The 21,399-nt window shown below is 42.1% G+C and overlaps 1 protein-coding gene across 3 annotated transcripts in view; it reads right to left on the reverse strand.

Moving 5' to 3' along the window:
* Trmt11 (tRNA methyltransferase 11 homolog) overlaps positions 1-21,399 on the reverse strand; it is a 445,416-nt gene that overhangs the window by 407,653 nt on the left and 16,364 nt on the right. For all 3 annotated transcript variants that reach the window (XM_032894853.1, XM_032894852.1, XM_032894850.1), the window contains exons 7-10: positions 18,393-18,557; positions 16,770-16,842; positions 16,525-16,656; positions 7,437-7,557 (exon numbers count right to left, since the gene is read on the reverse strand). In XM_032894853.1, the coding sequence (XP_032750744.1) occupies positions 7,437-7,557; positions 16,525-16,656; positions 16,770-16,842; positions 18,393-18,557 (491 nt within the window). The remainder of the gene's footprint in view (positions 1-7,436; positions 7,558-16,524; positions 16,657-16,769; positions 16,843-18,392; positions 18,558-21,399) is intronic.

The following is a 21,399-nucleotide window of genomic DNA, read 5'->3' on the forward strand; positions in this document are numbered from 1 at the left end:
AAAACTTGGAAATCTGCAGGGAAATGGACAATTTCCTAGACAGATACCAGTACGAAGTTAAATCAAGACACATAAACCAGTTAAACAACCCCATAACTCCTAAGGAAATAGAAGAAGTCATTAAAGGTCTCCCAACCAAAAAGAGCCCAGGTCCAGACGGGTTTAGTGCAGAATTCTATCAGACCTTCATAGAAGACCTCGTACCAATATTATCCAAACTATTCCACAAAATTGAAACAGAGGGAGCACTACTGAATTCCTTCTATGAAGGCACAATTACTCTTATACCTAAACCACACAAAGACCCAACAAAGAAAGAGAACTTCAGACCAATTTCCCTTATGAATATCGATGCAAAAATACTCAATAAAATTCTGGCAAACCGAATCCAAGAGCACATCAAAACAATCATTCACCATGATCAAGTAGGCTTCATCCCAGGCATGCAGGGATGGTTTAATATACGGAAAACCATCAACGTGATCCATTATATAAACAAACTGAAAGAACAAAACCACATGATCATTTCATTAGATGCTGAGAAAGCATTTGACAAAATTCAACACCCCTTCATGATAAAAGTCCTGGAAAGAATAGGAATTCAAGGCCCATACCTAAACATAGTAAAAGCCATATACAGCAAACCAGTTGCTAACATTAAACTAAATGGAGAGAAACTTGAAGCAATCCCACTAAAATCCGTGACTAGACAAGGCTGCCCACTCTCTCCCTACTTATTCAATATAGTTCTTGAAGTTCTAGCCAGAGCAATCAGACAACAAAGGAGGTCAAGGGATACAGATCGGAAAAGAAGAAGTCAAAATATCACTATTTGCAGATGATATGATAGTATGTTTAAGTGATCCCAAAAGTTCCACCAGAAAACTACTAAAGCTGATAAACAACTTCAGCAAAGTGGCTGGGTATAAAATTAACTCAATAAATTAGTAGCCTTCCTCTACACAAAAGAGAAACAAGCCGAGAAAGAAATCAGGGAAACGACACCCTTCATAATAGATCCAAATAATATAAAGTACCTCGGTGTGACTTTAACCAAGCAAGGGAAAGATCTGTACAATAAGAACTTCAAGACTCTGAAGAAAGAAATTGAAGAAGATCTCAGAAGATGGAAAGATCTCCCATGCTCATGGATTGGCAGGATTAACATAGTTAAAAAATGGCCATTTTACCAAAAAGTTAAATCACAGATTCAATGCAATCCCCAACAAAATACCAATCCAATTCTTCAAAGAGTTAGACAGAACAATTTGCAAATTCAACTGGAATAACAAAAAACCCAGGATAGCTAAAACTATCCTCAACAATAAAAGGACTTCAGGGGGAATCACTGTCCCAGATCTCAAGCAGTATTACAGAGCAATAGTGATAAAAACTGCATGGTATTGGTACAGAGACAGACAGATAGACCAATGGAACAGAATTGAAGACCCAGAAATGAACCCACACACCTATGGGCACTTGATTTTTGACAAAGGAGCCAAAACCATCCAATGGAAAAAAGATAGCATTTTCAGCAAATGGTGCTGGTTCAACTGGAGGTCAACATGTAGAAGAATGCAGATCGATCCATGCTTATCACCCTGTACAAAGCTTAAGTCCAAGTGGATCAAGGACCTCCACATCAAACCAGATACACTCAAACTAATAGAAGAAAAACTAGGAAGCATTTGGAACACATGGGCACTGGAAAAATTTCCTGAACAAAACACCCATGGCTTATGCTCTAAGATCAAGAATCGACAAATGGGATCTCATAAAACTGCAAAGCTTCTGTAAGGCAAAGGACACTGTGGTTAGGACAAAACGGCAACCAACAGATTGGGAAAAGATCTTTACCAATCCTACAACAGATAGAGGGCTTATATCCAAAATATACAAAGAACTGAAGAAGTTAGACAGCAGGGAGACAAATAACCCTATTAAAAAATGGGGTTTAGAGCTAAACAGAGAATTCACAGCTGAGGAATGCCGTAATGGCTGAGAAACACCTAAAGAAATGTTCAACATCGTTAGTCATAAGGAAATGCAAATCAAAACAACCCTGAGATTTCACCTCACACCAGTGAGAATGGCTAAGATCAAAAACTCAGGTGACAGCAAATGCTGGCGAGGATGTGGAGAAAGGGAACACTCCTCCATTGTTGGTGGGGTTGCAGACTGCTACAACCATTCTGGAAATCAGTCTGGAGGTTCCTCAGAAAATTGGACATTGAACTGCCTGAGGATCCAGCTATACCTCTCCTGGGCATATACCCAAAAAGATGCCCCAACATATAAAAAAAGACACGTGCTCCACTATGTTCATCGCAGCCTTATTTATAATAGCCAGAAGCTGGAAAGAACCCAGATGCCCTTCAACAGAGGAATGGATACAGAAAATGTGGTACATCTACACAATGGAATATTACTCAGCTATCAAAAACAATGACTTTGTGGAAATTAAGAGGCAAATGGTTGAACTGGAAACTATCATCCTGAGTGAGCTAACCCAATCACAGAAAGACATACATGGTATGTACTCATTGATAAATGGCTATTAGCCCAAATGCTTGAATTACCCTAGATGCCTAGAACAAATGAAACTCAAGACGGATGATCAAAATGTGAATGCAGATCGCTCCTGAGAGACACAGCCAGAATACAGCAAATACAGAGGCGAATGCCAGCAGCAAACCACTGAATTGAGAATAGGACCCCCGTTGAAGGAATCAGAGAAAGAACTGGAAGAGCTTGAAGGGGCTCGAGACCCCATATGTACAACAATGCCAAGCAACCAGAGCTTCCAGGGACTAAGCCACTACCTAAAGACTATACATGGACTGACCCTGGACTCTGTCCTCATAGGTAGCAATGAATATCCTAGTAAGAGCACCAGTGGAAGGGGAAGCCCTGGGTCCTGCTAAGACTGAACCCCAGTGAACTAGACTGTTGGGGGAGGCGGCAATGGGGGGAGGTTGGGAGGAACACCCATAAGGAAGGGGAGGGGAGGGGATGTTTGCCCGAAACCGGGAAAGGGAATAACACTCGAAATGTACATAAGAAATACTCAAGTTAATAATAATAAAAAAAAAAAAAAAAGAAAGTTAACTCTAGCAAAATGTATTACGTTCCGTCGTGGCACCCTGAGCACACTGGTAAAAACAACAGGGGAAAGCAAAGAGTGCGTTAAACAGAAACTAAGAATCAATGCTTCAGAACGCTGGCTCTTATCTACTGTGTGGGAGTGGGAATTAAGCCTGGGACTGGCATTGATAGGCAAGCAAACTGCCACTCACCAGCACACCCAGAACTCTCATCTCAACATGCTCTAAGTGGAGGAACAGAGGATCATGTGATGTAGGAAAGGTCTTTTCACCTCTCCTGGCCACTATTTAGTCATCAGTAGGCTGAAGGAAGGAAGACTCTTATCTCTGAAAGGGGGAAATAAACTCAAGTGGATAAGAATGTTTATAAGCAAGTCCTGAAAAAACCTGGCACTTTATTCACTTAGTCTCTACAAGAAATCAGTGAGGATCCTAACAACGAAAAATAGGTTTTCTTACCAGGCACCTTCATAACATTGACATGGTTATAAAGAACTACTTCATCATGTACAAGAAATTAATTAAATGAGACTAAAACTAAAAGTAAGAATGTACAGATGCAAACATTCACATTCCTAAGACAATCTAACCTATTTCCTACAATTTAAACTGGAGAGAGCCATTTAACATTTAACAATAGAACCTCTAACAATAGAACCTTTAACAATAGAATTCTTTAACAATGTATCCAAGAAGCCCAACTTGAGAGTGAGGTTAGACCTAACAAGTGACAAGGCAAGGTGGCCATCTATGAAGTACAAAACCTACTGTTAATATTCTCCCACTGCCAAAGTCATCGGCAATGAGCAGGCCTGAGGACCATTTATGAGACATGCGAGAAGTGTTTGACAGTTCTGCGTCCACCTGGTTTATAAAGAGCTTTGAACCTGACGTAAGGGCAATCATTCCTCAGCAGGAAACAGAAAGCAGAAAGGACATTCACTGTAAATCCCACACTAGTTAGACTATACCAGTGTGACCATTAGGAGGTTTTTTCTTATTTAAAAACAACAAATCAGTGTCAGCCTGGTGTGGTGGGGCAGCACTGGGAGGCAGAGGCAGGCAGGACTCTGAGATGGAGGCCAGACCCATCGACATACGAGTTCCAGCACAGCCAGGGCTATACAGTGAGACACAGTTTAATGCGCAAGCTTGCACCAGTTTCAAACAAGAGCAACAGTAAAACGAAGAGAGGGCGCCAGGCCAGAACTAGCACTGTTTTATAGGAGAGTGAGCTTATTTATCATTTAATATACAACAAGAACTCTCAAAAGCCATTCCCCCTTTGACCTTGAAATAAATTTGCTTACAGAAGCATACATTTGGGAGAAAAATAGTAAATTTTCTTAAGCTAAACTCAGGAGAAAGCACGTATGAAATTAGTGCACACAGATACTAGTTTATTGTTTGTTTTAATTTCCATAAAAATAGAAGGATTAGAAGCTTCTCCATGTCTGGATAATTCATAAACACAATTTATGCTGCTTCAGGAAATGCTATGTACGTAGGCAGTATGATGAAGGAAGCTAATGTGATATACTTTGCTTTTTGCTAACAAGAATTAGGACCATAACATCTACAAGTAATAGTTCTGTCTTGTGTAAGTATTTGTCTTGCACCTGGAACATAACATGTCTGGTATTAGTATCATCACTAACTCAAGTGTTTATATGGCATTCTGTAGTTTGTAGAAGTTGTAGAACTACTATCGAAGGATCCACAGCTCACTTCCCTTAGCATCCCAGAAGGAAAGTGTCCATACACATGAGGTGGCCCTGACTGGAAAAGGGAGAGCTGCCCTGAACAACAGACTCATGTGCTCTATTAAGTTGATAACAGTTAGCATTGAGGACTAGCTTATACCTCCCTGGTAATGCTTAAATCAGCCCTACTTCAATAGTAATAGTACAGCTAGCAGCGGGGCCTTTGAGGCAGAAACTAAGGGTAGAAGAGATCATTGTGGTGGGTTTTAATCCAGTGTAACTGGTATCACTGTAAAAAGAGGAATGGACAACATGGGTAGGCTAAACAACAAACGCTGTATGAAACACAGCTACAAGGAAGACAGGGAAGCCAGGGAAAGCGCTCACCAGAAACCAACTTCTGTGCTTTCCAGCTTCACAAATGTGAGGCATTTCTGAAACTTAAATCCTCTGCTTGCTTCTGAACACTGCCAGCGACTTGCCAGTCTTTATGGAATCACTTTGTGGCAAGTGCCCTTATCCACTGAGCTAACTAGCTAGTTCTCAAATCTATCTTAATAGCTCACTTTATCTTGTCTTCTGAGGCTTTCAAGGTATTTGCTATAGAAATGCTAACTTGATTTTTACACTCATGGTTAACTTACTAGATCGCATCATTACCACAATATTTCTACCTAGAATTAATGTCCCCAAGACCAGTACATTATCCGTGGGAGACAGTCTACAACAAAAGTATTAAACACATTAACACCGTCAGACAGAGGGTTTAGAGTCAGAGGGCCAGTACTGATTAATGAACTGCAACAGTAAGGTCATGGGCCTTCTGCTGGATTCAAAATTGGCATTTGAAGGCTGTCACTGTGCCAATAAATACAGAAAGCACTCCAGGAGTTTTCTCGATGTTCTTTTTTTTTTTTTTTCCGGAGCTGGGGACCGAACCCAGGGCCTTTCGCTTGCTAGGCAAGTGCTCTACCACTGAGCCAAATCCCCAACACCCCCTTCTCGATGTTCTAAACACCTAATGGTAAATCATCATTTGATTTCCACAAAGAATTATTGGCAAATTATCCAGTACAAAATGTATAATATTATTTTAAGGAAGACAAGCTGTTACTATAAAATAATTGTTTAGAACTGATATACCTTGATAAATATAAGTACATAAATGTTTGGAACACAATGAAAATCGTGTGCATTCCACAGATCCTATCATGTGCAATGCATTTAGGGAGATGAGGCTGGGATGTGAGCAGCTGGTTGGTTTTTCTAAACTAAACAGCCATGCATTCTCATCAGATCACCTGTACATAGACATCATAATGTAAATACCCACACATCTACAGTAGATAACCATCAACTGTGTATGCAGATAAATAGCTTAGTTTCCTGAAAAGCCTTGAGACTAGAGCCTGATTTTTGAGGATAATTTAACTATGCTGTAAACTTTATAAACATTATCTAGTAATAAAAAACGATTAACTAATATATTTGCATAAAGTAGCAAAATGCAATATTTTAGAAACATCTATTTAGAAGATATGAATAAGATAGGGAGAGAGATTCAGATTTGTTCATGTAAACCAAATATGTCAGTCAGCAGAAATCATTAATTTACTGATTGGCTCCAAATTAAAGATCAATAACAAATGGGGACAGGATGAAGGATGGAAAGTGACAAACACAAGATTAAATCACCACCGTGAAAGACCTAGAATTAGGTAAATATAAATTAGATGATAGTCAAAGGGAGACAGAAGATGAGAAATACTCAGACACAATCACCCTGTTCTGCACGCCCTACGCAGACAGGACTGGGCCAAAAAGCCAGTGCATTTGAGAGTCTATCAGTCCAGAGAGGACAGCAAAGAGGGCATTCTGACCTGTCACAGCAGCCTTTTTAAAATGAGATGCTATTCATATCATTTCTAATCTGGATAGAAAGTAAGAAATGTTACTAAACTTTTTCTTTTTTCAAATTTATATGTGTGTGTGTGTGTGTGTGTGTGTGTGTGTGTGTGTGTGTGTGTGTGAGAGAGAGAGAGAGAGAGAGAGAGAAAATGGAATGAGAACATGAGGATGACTAGGATTACTAATATTACCTAATAGATGAGGAAAGTTTACTTTCTTCCTTATATAAAGAATCACTGTCTCCACTAAAATGTGCCAATCAGCTGGTGAGGTGGCTCGGTGGGTAAAAACGCTTGCCACACCCAATGACCTGAGTTCAATCCCTGGAATCAACATGGTGGAAGAAGAAAACCAAGTCCATCAGGTGTCATGTGACCTCCAGGTATGCTGAGGTATCTGTGCACACGGACACACTTTTATAACAGGTAAGGACAAGCATTCGGGTCTGCAGTCCAGAAGTCCTGTTCCTGCAACAGGAATCTAATCAAGCCCTAGGCACGGTGAGTTGCTTCTGCTCTTCAAGCCAGCCAGCCACTCTCCTATCCCTACCACAGCCATAGCCACAGCCAGTTCAGCCTCTGCTTCTTCCTAAACTTACCTGCTGTGCTACAGAGTCACCATCAAGACTAACGTCAACCAATCCTACTCCAGGAAAACTGTTTAGAAAGACCTGGTTTTGACTCCTCCAGAATTTATACTAAAACCACAAAAGGCAACTTACCTCAAACTCCTTCACCTTTTCCATCGTGATCAAGCGCCTTGCTGTGTGACTGGAAAGCCTCTGTTCGCAGTTGCTAACAAGTCTCAGGCAGGGGTGCCAAGGCACCATCTTCTCGGAGTACCTGAAGACAGGAAGGAAGCTGCTGGTTGGGAAAAATCAAACTGAATGTTTTCATGAAGAACAGCAAACAAACCACAAAACTGCGAGATGGTGACTATGCCCTAATGGCCACAAAAGCTCAGTAGACAAAAGTGCAGGCCACAGCAACGCCCTGACGGTCAAGACAATGATTCAGTGAAGAGTTTTATGACACCTTCAACAAAAAAAAAAAAGTCAATGACATCTTGAGGCCTCTAGGAGATGTGTAAATAAGTCTAAAGGTTTTTTTTATATGAAATAATTCAGAGAGCTAAATACAAATAAAACCTCCAGTGTTGTTAGTGCCCAGGTCACTGTCACTAGGCAGTGACACTGAGGCTATGACCCTGAGTGGTAGGAGTGCTGCTCTAGGACATGAGCAGAAATGACGAATCCCTGAAGCACAGGACAACACATGTACTAAGAGAGCCCAGCACAAAACACCAGAGCAGAGAGAAGAGCAGCAGGGAGCGTCTGACAGCAATGAAGGCAGGCTTTAGTTTTCCTTTGCAAGCCTTTGTGCCTTTCTGAATCGTCTCTGCACACATCTATGACAAAGGCTATCTTATACCTCAGACTCGAAATGGGAACAGTAATGGCTAAGGACCCTGAACCCGCTTAGCTGCTCTAATGTGTCCACATCACCCTGACCACCACTCTTGGTGACTTTTCGATGTCTCTCTGACCTCCAACAACAACCTCCTCACCGTCTCAATCACATGCTCAAAGCCTTCCCCACTCACTCGCTAAGCAGCAACACTTCACCCCATTATCAGGGGAAAGGAATTCTCTTGAAGTCATTCTTGGCTATTCCTTAGAGAACTTAGGACCGTTTTGGTTTTTCCTCATCTAAAAAGTCTTTAGCACTTACTCTATAGACAAAAATAATGTACTTTTTTATAAAACTAGTCCATATCAAATTTAGAATCTTCATAGAAAATGAAGGAAAAAATATGTTCCTTATGAAAGGAAGAAATATGCTCTACATCATGACTGAAACTAAATTTAAAAGAGAAACAGAGAGAAAATATGGCCTTGAGCTTAAGTTTTTACACAGGACAACCCATTGGTCTCTAAAGCAGTGTCATACTTAAGGATGGACAGTTTTTTTTAAGATTTATTTATTTATTTTGTATATGAGTACACTGTAGCTGTCTTCAGACACACTAGAAGAGGGCATCGGATCCCATTACAGATGGTTGTGAGCCACCATGTGGTTGCTGGGATTTGAACTCAGGACCTCTGGAAGAGCAGTCAGTGCTCTTAACCACTGAGCCATCTCTCCAGCCCAGGATGGACAGTTTTTAGGTAGCTATTTCTCACTATGTAGCGTAAGTTGGCCTTGTGTTCCAACCCTTTAAAGAAATTTAAAAACCTTCCATATACACTGACTTGTGTTTTGAAAAGACATTTTAATACTTACAAATACAAATTTCTTATACTTAAGCTTCTTTTTTTTTTTTTAAAGATTTATTTATTTATTTTATGTGAGTACTGTCCCCATCTTCAGACACACCAGAAGAGGGCATCAGATCCCATTACAGATGGTTGTGAGCCACCATGTGGTTGCTGGGAATTGAACTCAGGACGTCTAGAAGAGCAGTCAGTGCTCTTAACCACTGAGCCATCTCCCCAGCCCACTTAAGCCTCTTATAACTATAAAATAAAAACATATAAGTCAAACTCATCTGTAAAAAAATAATTATAAGGGCTAGAGAGATGGCTCAGTGGTTAAGAGCACTGACTGCTCTTCCAGAGATCCTGAGTTCAACTCCCAGCAACCACATGGTGGCTCACAACCATCTGTAATGGAATCCGATGCCCTCTTCTGGTGTGTCTGAAGTGTACTCATAAACATAAAAAATAATTATAAGTATATTAGATGACACAAATAATGCTAATATTGCTCAAAGTTGCCAGTAGCTAGCTTTCTCTTTTGAGTAGGGCATGGTAGGCACAAACCACAGGATGTGTTTAACAGCATATAACGATAATGGAGGTTTTTTTTTTGGACTCCCAACCTTACTGAGAAATCTACCTTCTCACCGGCCTCTTACAGTCCTCTGTAGCTATGAACTGGTTATAGAACATCTCCCTCCCCATACAGGAATCCAAGGAGTCACGGAAGCCAGGAGACACTTGCATAACCTATGCATAATCTCCTGTGTCCTTTAAATCATCTCTAGTTGCTCAGAATGTCTAACACAAATACGAATGGCACTCGCTCTACTGCACTGCTTTGGAAATGGTAAGAATGGAAAGTCTTAGGTTTAGTACATGTAAAACTATCATGCCCCAAATTCCATTTCTCATGGAAGATTGGCTGAATCCAGATATAGAAACCACAGGTATAGAGGACTAACTCTGTATATGAATGACCAAGTCAATGGAGAACATATGTCCAAAATAACATACTGAAAAAAAATTGAATGATAACTTAAAAACATCTTCAATGTATATGAAATAGTCTCTTCCTTATCAGCAGACTGTACCAACTATTAAATCTGTACTCTGCCTAACAATTATAATAATACCTAATTCTGTTTTTATTATTATTCCCCTGTGGCATAGGTTACCGATTTAAAACTGAATTCAGTCCAAACGGGCAAACCACACGGATTTAGATCAGGGGTTGCCAAAGGCAGGAGGAAGGTGGCTCCATACAGGGGTTTCGCCAGGAGTCGATGGCAATGTTTACTGTGGGGCGGTTGTGTTTGTAGTGGGATGGATGCACAACTTTGTGGAAATACTACAAAGCACAGGCGAGAAGACTGCAGAGTGGGAACTGCAGGACTGCAAATGATACCCGAGAGGTTTTTAAAAGCAAAACCAGTCACGCACGTAAGCCTAGAGCTTTTCATGAATCTCTTCTCAATCACTCTCCCTCCTGTAAAACTTTAGGTTCTTTCTAAATGTTACATATCTCACCTGAAAGACAGACTGAATTTACCCAACGCTGAACTGTTTAAGGAGTCATTCTTTCTTGTTTCCTAGATAAGGACAAAAAGATGTTCTCTTCCACAAGTTTCAGTGACTAAATTAAAATATGTTCCCAAAATCTTAACTTGAGACATGTTATTCAGCTTCCTGGCCACTGTTTGTTACGCAGCATCTCCGTGTGTCTGTCTGCCACCTGTGGGGGGGTTTCCTGCGGCCATAGAAGGCCCAGAGCTGAAGGAGCAAGCGAGTGATGAGCAGCCCAGTGGGAGTTCTAGGAACTGACCTCAGGCCCCCTGGTGAGAACAGCAAGCACTCTTAACCACTAAGAGTCTCCACAGCCCCGCACTTCACTCTAACTGACAATCTGAACATCGGCTATGGGATATAATATAAAGTTTTGACATACGGGTGCCATCATATCCTTTTTCCTAAGTTTATTTCACGTGGCCTGTGCCACAAGACAGCTGTGGAGCCTGGAAACAGCTCTGGGAGTTTTCTCCTTCTACAGCGTGGATTCCGGGGCTCAAACTCTGGTCACTGGGCCTGTGCAACAAGCGAGCCACTGAACCACCTCACTGGTCCGTCGTCGCTTCTGTCACTAACGCCAGCAGCGGGATTTGTACCTTCCACGAAGCCAGTTTAGCAGTTAGCTGGCAAGAGGAAAGCAGATGATAAAAGCTCCATGGATTGGTGGGACCTGGGCAAACCACCAGACTCACTCAGGAGCCATGCAGCTCTGAGACAAACCAATGCTCTGTTTCAGCTTTATTTCAGCCGTGAAAGTTGGGAATATTCAACCCACAAATATCAGAATGTAGTGACAAGACAATGGAGATGTCCTAATGAGCACGGGAGGATCCGGAAAGAACTGATAAAAATCTATCAGGGGAACAAATACCACAGTACTTGTCCCACTTGAGCTAGCCAGAGCTGGGAGAAATCTATTTCTCAATGAAATGTCTACGAGAAAAACAATCTCGCTGAATACTATTCCTGGCACTGATGTCTAGTCGGGGTACAGTCGCCCGTGTTACTTGGTGACACCATTTAGGCTTCTCTCATGTGTGTAAACATTTTAAGCCTCTTCAGTTTCCACATGGCCCTCAAACGGCCATGTGTTAGTTGTTCCTCTCCATACTTCCCCCTTACTTCCTTTCTTCCATCCCCCTCCACATCTAATCCCTGCTTCAATCCTGCATGTGTGTGCATTCTATTTTCCCGCCCTAGAGAGATTCCCCTGCCCCACCCTCCCACGTGTCTCTTACTCTGTACCTAACCTCTATGGTTACACAGTTTGTAGCACGCCTGTTGAATGAATGCTTAAACACTAAAATCCACATACGAGAGAAAACATACACTATTTGTCTTTGGGGGTCTGGTTTACTTTAGGAGGACTTTTTCTAGTTCCATTCATTTATTTGCATATTTCATAATGTTATTTAACAGCTGAATAAAATTCTGTTCTACAAATATATATCACAATTTTTGGCCTTGTTTGAGCTTTTTTTTTTTTTTTTTTTTTGTCTTACTGCCCTTTTGCATGTATTTTGTGTTTTATGTATTTCCTAGGCTTTCCTTCTTTCTTCCTTAATTTTTTTAAAAAAATGGCTTATTTGCCTGATTGTTTCCTAAGGAGAGAGAAAGAAAGGGTGCTATGGACATGGATGAGGAAGATCTGAGAGGGGTTGGGGAAGGAAAAATGTTGATTAGAATATAGTGCATAAAAAGAAAACTTTCAATTAATATAGAACAGAACACAAAGGAAGAAATTAATATCAAGTTTTACACCCAGGTAGCCCAGGCTGGCTCAACCTTGAGGTCCTCCTGCCTCAGGAGCCTGAATACTGGGATTATAGCCATGTGCCTCCATAGTTCTGTCTACTTTTTTTTGTTTGTTTGTTTGTTTTGTTTTTCCCCGGGGCTGGGGACCGAACCCAGGACCTTGCGCTTCCTAGGTAAGCACTCTACCACTGAGCCAAATCCCCAACCCAGTTCTGTCTACTTTTAAAACATCTCTGGAGCTATAAGTGTTTGGACATTTTTCCTTGTATAAATTATTAGAAAAGCTACTGAAGAAATGTATAGAGGCTACTTCTGAAGGTCTTTGGAAATACAGTTAGCTTAAGTCCCTGTGTCTCCTGTGCATGGAGTGCTATGATGATGTCCACTGCATGCAGCACACGTTGTCTGCATCCAGAAATCCTTTTGTCCTGTGTGCCACTGCCCCTTCAACTAGCAGCAGCTATACCCAAGACTGGGCCCATCGGTCTTCTGTCACGGAGGAAGGCGCTCCTGAGGTCGCACCTTTCCCCGAGACTCACAGACAGTTACTGGAGGAGCGGGCCCAGGACGACCCACGCCCACGAGTGTACAGAGAGTTAACAGCTGCCGTGGGGTTTTCTCTCAGCTACACATGAGTTGCTAAAGCTTCTGTAACTAACTCTAAATTCACTGTGCTCAACCAAGCCAGACTTCTGGGATTGCCTTTATGCTGTGCTGTTGGTACCATGTGTGGGACAAACAGACATTTGTCTGTTTCCTCAGATAGAAAAGATCAACAACAGCATTCCCTCAGTGAGATTGTTTCTGTGGTTGGCCTTGTCACGGCAGGGCTTTAGGGAGCGTGAATGTGACACTTGGTGCTGAAGATCACCACTGATCCAAAGAAGGCTTATGCCAGATGCACTACCTCTACACAGGTCATAAGACATCCAACTGTGCTTCGGCTGTCCTGCAGTAAGGGGGATCACAACAGAAAACAGGCGGATGAAGGAGGCACTTCCTTACCATTTCTTATAGCTGAGTGGGAAGGGTCAGCCAGGAAAGAGTCCCTATCAGTAAGGGATCCAAAACCTGGGAACCCACGGGAAGACTTCAACCGTGACGGATGCAAAGAGACGCAATGGAATGAAAGTACTGTCAGGCTCAGGTCAGCAAACAAGGTAGGACATGACAGAGCCACTGGAAGCCGGTGCAGAACAGACGCGGGGACTTCCTGAGCCCCACAGTCATCTGACCTTTATGGAGTAGGAGAGACTCTGCAGGGAGTCTCAGTGACTTCGGCTGTCTTAAGTCAAGATGGATGAGGAAAGAAAGAGAAGATGACAGGTTCTGCTCCAGTCACTCAAAAGCAAATGTGGCCATGTCTGTGTCAAGCTGAAGTTCCCAGGGGAAAAGCCAACAGAAAGCCAAATGTGGTTAACATTGTTTCCAAGTCCCTATAAAGCCTGAAGAGCAATTAACCAAAGGGGTGTTTGTAACAGGGCGACACCACTGGTTCCCACGAGAGTAACTGATGCTCAGAGAGGAGCATCTGCGGAGTGGAAAACAGCTGATAAGCACAAGCCAGCGGCTCTCTTAGCGGGTGAGATGTGCAGCACTCCAGACTGAGGAGGGGCGCTAGCTCACAAAGAATGATTATCGGTTCTGAAGATCTTACGGTAATGCTTCCCTTCCGTGCATCCATGTCCAGAAGCAGTGGAGTCTTTGTGTGCTGCGTGGGACCTTGTCAACTCCTTTTGAGAAAGCTTTTAGCTACTGGCCATTGAGGCCATGCACCGCCCTAAGTGCACTGGAGTGCAATGGGCCCTAAGCGGTCCTCCCACACTGTGTAGAGGGTCTCACTACATGACGCCAACCTGAGTGTTCTACGCATGTAAAGAGGCGTCTGACAGACATGAAAGCACAGCTACACAAGCTACGAGGTGGAAATAATCAGAACAGGAAGCAAGGATCAGACCTGCAATGAGATTCTTGGGTGTTTTACAGCTAAGCCAGGTATAGATGGGATCCACTGAGTGACTGAGAGGATCCTGCCAGTCTGTGCCTTTACACAGAAAACCGGCTCCGGAGTCTGAACAAAGGCATCTAGCACGAGCAGAATAGAGCGATCGAGCATGCAGGGTGGCGTCTCAGCGACAGACCCTTCTGATCCCAGTCTGGGATGCAGTCAGAATCAGTGGCAAAGCATGTCTTGTGTGGAGACCTCAGGGTCAACAGAGATAGGGAAGCGTCCCATCCCTGGCACTGGGGCTTTGTTCAGTTACCTTAGTGCTGTGATGGTTTGAGTGAAAGGGGCCCCGTAAGCTCCTATGGTCATGGTTGGTGGAACAATTTGGAAAGGAATGGTAGATGTGGACTCGCTGGATGAAGTCACTAGGAGTAGGCTCTGGGGTTTCAAAATCCCATGCCAACTCTGGTTAGAGCTCTCTCCTTGTCTTTGCCCACACCTTGAAGAGCAAACAAAAGCTCTCAGCTACCGCTCTAGCATCATGCCTTGCCTGCCTGCTGCCTGCCTGCCTTTTGCCATGCTTCCCACCTTGATAATCATGGACTCTAACATTCAGGGCTCCAACCCCGAGTCAATGCTTTCCTTTATAAACTGCCTGTTTCTTAGTGTCTCTTTACAGCAATAAAAAAAAAACAACAACAACAACAAAAACAAGGATCAGCCAACAAAATGCACACTGCTTCTTGAAAACCAGTTTCCTCATTTTCTAAAGTAAATGGACTAAATTAGATTTAACTTTTTAGATTTATTTATTATAAATATGAGTGTTTTATCTGCATGTATAAATGTGCACCCATGTTCATGTCTAGTGGCTACAATGGCCAAAAGAGATTATCTGATCCCCTAGGATTAGAGGTATGGCCAGCTATGAGACACCTCTGTGAGGTGCTGGGACTTGGACCCAGGTATTTTGCAAGAGTAACAAGTACTCTAAACCTCCAAGAAAACATGAAGCCTGTATTCAGTAACCTAGATGTATGTACTTAGCAAGTGATAAACAAGGCATGACTAAAGCTAGGCCAAAGTCACTTCAAACACAATGACCATAAAACAGACAAAAAGATACAAGGGCTTCCAAACCCTGAGGTTCCTAAGCTACCACTGCTGTCCTCAGGAGATTTAGAATAAGAATACACGGCAAAGACAGGGTCTATAGCAGACTGAACAGCTGAACTGTAATGTTAATAGTGTCTTTCAAACCTGAGACCCTATCCTTTTAAAAGAGAAAAAGAAAGGGGAGGGAAGGAGAGGAAGGGAGAAAAGGTGGAAAGGGGAGGGAGAGAGGGAGGAGGGGATGAGAGACAGAGAGAGAGAGAGAGAGAGAGAGAGAGAGAGAGAGAGAGAGAGAGAGAGAGACAGAGACACAGAGAGAGACAGACTCCTGGGAGGCAGCTCTCTCCATCTACCACGTAGGTCCCAATGTCTGAACTCAAGTCATCAGACTTGATAGCACAAACTTTTACCCACTGAGCCTCTCTCCAGGTCCCTTTAACACCGTCTTACTCTAACACCTTATGTTTACCATTGATGTGCACAGCTCCATTCAGCAGCTACCAGTTACTGAGCAGCAAAGTCAGTCCCCTTCAACATAAGACACAGCTTTGCATACATGAAGAATTTGTATTTCGGTCTGAGCTGGTAGGAAAGGTTTACTGCATTTAAGGCAGTCATAACTGGCATGTAAGAAAGCCAGCAGTAGAGACTTTCTTTCCTCTCTCTCTCTCTCTCTCTCTCTCTCTCTCTCTCTCTCTCTCTCTCTCTCTCTCTCTCTCTCTCTCCCTCTCTCTCTCTCTCTCTCTCTCTCTCTCTCTCTCTCTCTGACCCTGAATTCTGGCCATCCTACCTACACTTTCCAAGTGCTAGTTTTACCACTGGTATAATCATGGCCAGATTTTTTGTCAAATACTCTTTTGTGAGCTTTCTAACTTTTTAAAATAATATTGTAAAAGGTGGTCTAAGTTGAACCACAGTATAAAAACAGTATGACAAGTATACCTGCCCCTACAGCTATGGTTTGCCAATACCTAATTTAAAAGGGTCAAAAAAAAAAAAAATCCGTTAAGTGAAAGGGAACTACTTTTTACTTGTATATAAGTAGACTGAGGCGTTTGATAAATATTAAATCTGAAAATATGAGCAAAATTAGAGATGAGGAAACAGGATCCTTAACACATGTAAATACCGTAGAAAGTGACATTAAAAGAAATAAAGACGACGTACTCTGGTGTGTAGACTGGTAGCCAATAAACTAGTCTTCCGCCCAGTACGAGGGTCTCGGCGGCAAAATTGATCAGGTCCAAAAACATGTCACTCAGGTGATAAGTCAAGGAGACAGGAACGTGACTTTCTGGACTAACGAAAAGAACAAAATATTTCAAAGTAAGTAAAAGGTATAATACTGCTCACAACGATTATAAAAATATCAACAATTTTTTCAAAGTAATAGCTTGTTGAATTTCACTTACCATTTTTCTATTCCCTTCAGTATTTCCTTCTGTGAACCCGTCCTTCTTGTAGATTCCCTGATACCATATGGAGCTAGGCAGAAAACAAAACAAAACAACGTGGTAGTCAAGTCAACCAGTCACCAGCAAGGGACAGGCTCACACGGTTTGCAACGAGATGTGATAACCAGGTGCTCTGGCTGGTTTTGTGTGTCAACTTCACACAAGCTAGAGTCATCAAAGGAAAGGAGTCTCGCTGAGGAAATGCCTGAGTTCCAGCTGTAAGGTGTTGCACTTAGTGATCAATAGGGAGGACCAGACCGTGGTAGGTGGGGCCACCCCTGGGCTGGTGGTCCTGGATTCTATACAAAAGCAAGCGGAGCAAGCCATGGGGAGCAAGGTACTAAGCAGAACCCTTCCTGTACCAGCTCCTGCCTCCAGGTTCCTGCACTGCTTGGGATCCTATCCTGACGTCCTCCAATGAAGGCCTATGATCTGGAAGTGTAAGCCGAATAAACCCTTTCTTCCCCAACTCAATTTTCAGTCATGGAGTTTTTGCCACAGCAATAGAAACCCAAATTAAGGCACCAGGGAAGGGAAAACATCACCTACGCACTGTTCTACCGGCAAATGCTCGACGTAAAATGCTCAGGAAAGGACAAGTGTGTAAAGCTGTACGTTTTGAGTAATGGAACCCCAAAATTACTAAATGCTACACCTGCCTCTGAAGTGTACCCTATACTAAAGGAAAAACAAAACAGTACACACTATTAGTGGTTCAACTGACAAAACTGACTGATTATATCTGTTTACTAAGACTGATTGCTAAGATCCTATCTGTGTTCTCAGAAAATACACACTGAAGTAAGAAGGGAAATAGTACGGTGAAAGAACGAATAGTAAATAATGAAAGGTCACCGAGTTTCATAACGCTCACTCACAGTGATGTCGCAATGCCATCAGGGCAGTCCTTTTGTGAGATTTAAACTGCTCCGAGTCATCAAGGAACAAAAGCCAGCTGAGATAAAAAGCCTGCACTCTGCACTACCTACAGATTCACCACTGCTACAGAAAAGGCACCTCTGCTTACACAGGCTGCCTCAGACATCCGGTATTCTAAAGGTGCAGAACCTGAGTTTTCATGTAGTGTTCTGAAGTGAGTTGGTTCGCAAGCCCAGTGGCTTGTACGGCCCCACGTTTCTCTAAGTCTAGAGGGGAGGTGCCAGTGGAGACAGAGGCTACACAGGCTTTTACCTGTGGAGAGATGTGAGCCTGCTGAAACCCCTGGAGGTTGACACAGTAACCATAAACAACACTCTAGATCTAGTTGCCATAGTAACAATCACAGTCAATATAAAAATACATGCCTCAAAAAAAATGCAAGGAAACCAACAGCAAATTATGTACAGCTATAATTACAGATGGGGAATAAATATATTTGCTAAAATAAAATCACAAACCCTTAAGTACTTAAATTAGCAACCTGCTGCTTAGCCATAATTCTGTATTGTTGTGTGTAAGGAACTGAAGAGTGAGAAGAAGCCTAGAACAGGCGGGCACCTTATAGTGTGTTAATATACGTTGTACTTAACATGTACTTCAGAAAACTAACCCTATTCCTGCTCTGTATGAAAATAAACTCACGATCTGTGATGATTGCATCAAAATATGTTCCCTTCCTCCAGGAAGGCTTAGATGCGTCTGAAACCAAGACATCAAGGTAAAACTTCTCTAGGCCATACTGACGAAGATTTGCCCTGATGTTTTCATCTGGTCCACGCCATTTCTGGTTTTTCCTACTAGCCTTTCCTAAAGAGAAAGAAAATGAATGTAGAAAATTACTCCATCAAATAGAGTATTCTTAATTTCTTTAGTTTATCTAAAAAGTATTTTCATGATTGTGCAAACTTACCCATACACTTTACAAATGCATTCATTTGTAATCCTGATTGTATGCACAATTAGGCAAATATCATTTCACCTGATTACTCTGAATAGTAAAACGTAACTTTTTTAAGTGGCCAATATTTTCTAAGTATGAAATATTCATCAGTAAGATACTTAAGTGAGAAGAACATGATCTTTCCCACAGCAGTAAAGACTTCCATGTTGAATGAGTGTTTGATGAGAAAAATGAAACAGAAACGGAGAAAGCTTGTGAAACACAGCAGCTGTTGCCCATGCAGAAGCTAGACAAGACAGAAACATTGCTGGAGAAAAGTCAGTGTCTGAAGACAGAAAGTTGGAAGTAATCAGAAGCCTGGCAACTAGGAGACCTAACTGGATGATGATGACGAGGTGTCACGTCAGTGTTAAAATCAGAGAAACCAAAAGGAAAAGCAGCTTACTAGTAAATTATGAGATATATAACCACCACACACACATTCAGACACATAAAACCTGACATTGATATTAGCTGAAGGAGAATCATCAGGTAGCTGAAGACTGGAACATGCTAACTTGGAGCCATCATCATTTAGACAAGTGGCAGTGGTGAGAATGTGTACAATTCTAACTTAGGGACCAGCTTCATAACTGCTTGCTCTAGCAGTATTCTTAAGGCAGGGACTTGAACATACAGACTCCTCCTGTTTCTGCTTCCCGAGTGCGGGAATAAAAGCCACGCACCATGTCCAGCAATTATTCTCATATGATTATATACTTTTTGTAGTATGATTGATGTTACAGTAAAACAAACTTTCAAAAAAAGGATGAAAAGCCCCAAGCAACGTGCGATGTAAAAGAAACAGGGTTTAAAAAAATAAATGAATAAATAGACAAATAAATGACAGGAGAAAATAGTTATGTGTACTCGTACACAGACATCAAACCATAGAACCTTAAAGAGACTGAAATAAAACCGTCAGGAGTAAAATCAGCACCAGGGAGCACATCGCAGGAAAGCACGGAAGCCTCTGAAAGTCAATACTGCCGCTCGGAATAGTAGCTCTGTGCCCTCAGTGGGTGTTTTGGGCTGAAGGAGGTGCCATGCTACATGATCACAGGCAATGTGAAAGTGAGGCCAAAAGCAGATCTCAGGCTTTCAGCAGCATGTGGGCAAAAGATCGAGAAAACTGAAATACAGCGAAAGGGACCCACAGGACTCAAAGAAAGGATTTTGACTTTCCAACTCGGAAAGCATGAGACTGTTCATGATATAAACTAAGAAGTCAGAAACAGAGACATACCTAGCAACTGGATAAATTCTAGAAAACTCTTCTGAATTCAAAATTAACTCCCTGAAGGCTTTAAAATTACTTTTCAAAATTTTAGTAAGTAAGAATGTCTTAAAAGCTCTGTGGGATAATTTTCTTAAAACAAATATGTCACTTCTACTACCAATAAACTAGAGTGAGTCTTAGAAGTTTACTTATTCTAACACAAACAGTACACAGAGCATACCCGAGACCACTCCTCCTGGGGCTACACAGAAGACACCCCCGCTTCAGTAGGAGGGGGGGCAGGCAGGGCTGGGTAGTTTGAGTGAGTAAGCTGCCCCCCCCCCACTTCGCCAGCTGCAGCACTGGGGAAAGCTGGCCCTGCCCCTCATGTGAGCAGTGCTGGAGAGCTGGAGAGCTGGCCCTAAGGGGGTGAGCATGAAGAGTCAGCGACCACCCAGGCCCAGATCCAGGACTCTGAGATGGCCCACCGCAGCTATGAACTCCCCCTTCAGTGAACCACTGGAGCACTTGAAGGGCTGGGCCTCCAGAACCAAAGCTTTAGGATCTCCATGGTACATGGTAACAACAGGACAACCAAAAGGAGTCCTGATGAGGATCCACTATTGACAGTGTAGCAGAATCCAGAGGCTTGAACCAGACCACTGACTCAGGCCAGGGAACATTTACCAGAAAAGCTTTTTGGCAAAAGGGTATACTTTTATTATTTTTTTTTTTTTTTTTTGGACAAAAGGGCAGCTTCCACAGTGAGATTTTTGTTTATTTTCTTTTGGTGGGGAAAGCTGCAAGGGCAGACAGTACATATGGTGAGACCAAAGAATCAATAGAAAGGGGAAAAAGGTCAAGCCAGGTTATTAGTGTGGCACACAAGTGTTTCAGCAACAGAAAATGTAATTAAACCTCCCCTTTATATTAACCTATAGGAGTGAAGGAAAGTCTTTTAAGAACTGATCCAAGTTACAATAGAGGAATACTAGCATAGAGGCAAGCAATTTCAAAAGCATGAATTTAAGTTGGTATTTTTAGTAGCATTCCACTAAGGGAAATATACTTTTTACTCTAATTCTATTCAATCACACACCATTAGTGAAGCTTTTAAGCTTGAAATTGTTTCAGTAATTCCTACAAAATTAAAGTGGATTAATGTTTCAAGTTACACTCATTTTAAGGCAGAACCTTTAAATTTGTAGACACCTTAAGTGTTTCAAGTCACAATAATCTAAATTTTCACGTTACTCAAAGACTAAATATTAATCCAACCTTACTCAATGCGTGATTGATGAGTAAATCAGTGATGATAGTCTTAACTAGAAATACATACACTTCTATCAACTTATCTATTTACTTTTATTTTATGGGCACTAGTGTTTTGCCAGCATGCATGTCTGGAACCGGAGTTACAGACAGGTGTGAGCTGCCACGTGGATGCTGGCAATTGAATTTGAGTCTTAGGCGGAAACAGTCAGTGCTCT

Source organism: Rattus rattus, chromosome 2 (assembly GCF_011064425.1).
Source record: "Rattus rattus isolate New Zealand chromosome 2, Rrattus_CSIRO_v1, whole genome shotgun sequence".
In the NCBI taxonomy this organism is placed as follows: Eukaryota; Metazoa; Chordata; class Mammalia; order Rodentia; family Muridae; genus Rattus; species Rattus rattus.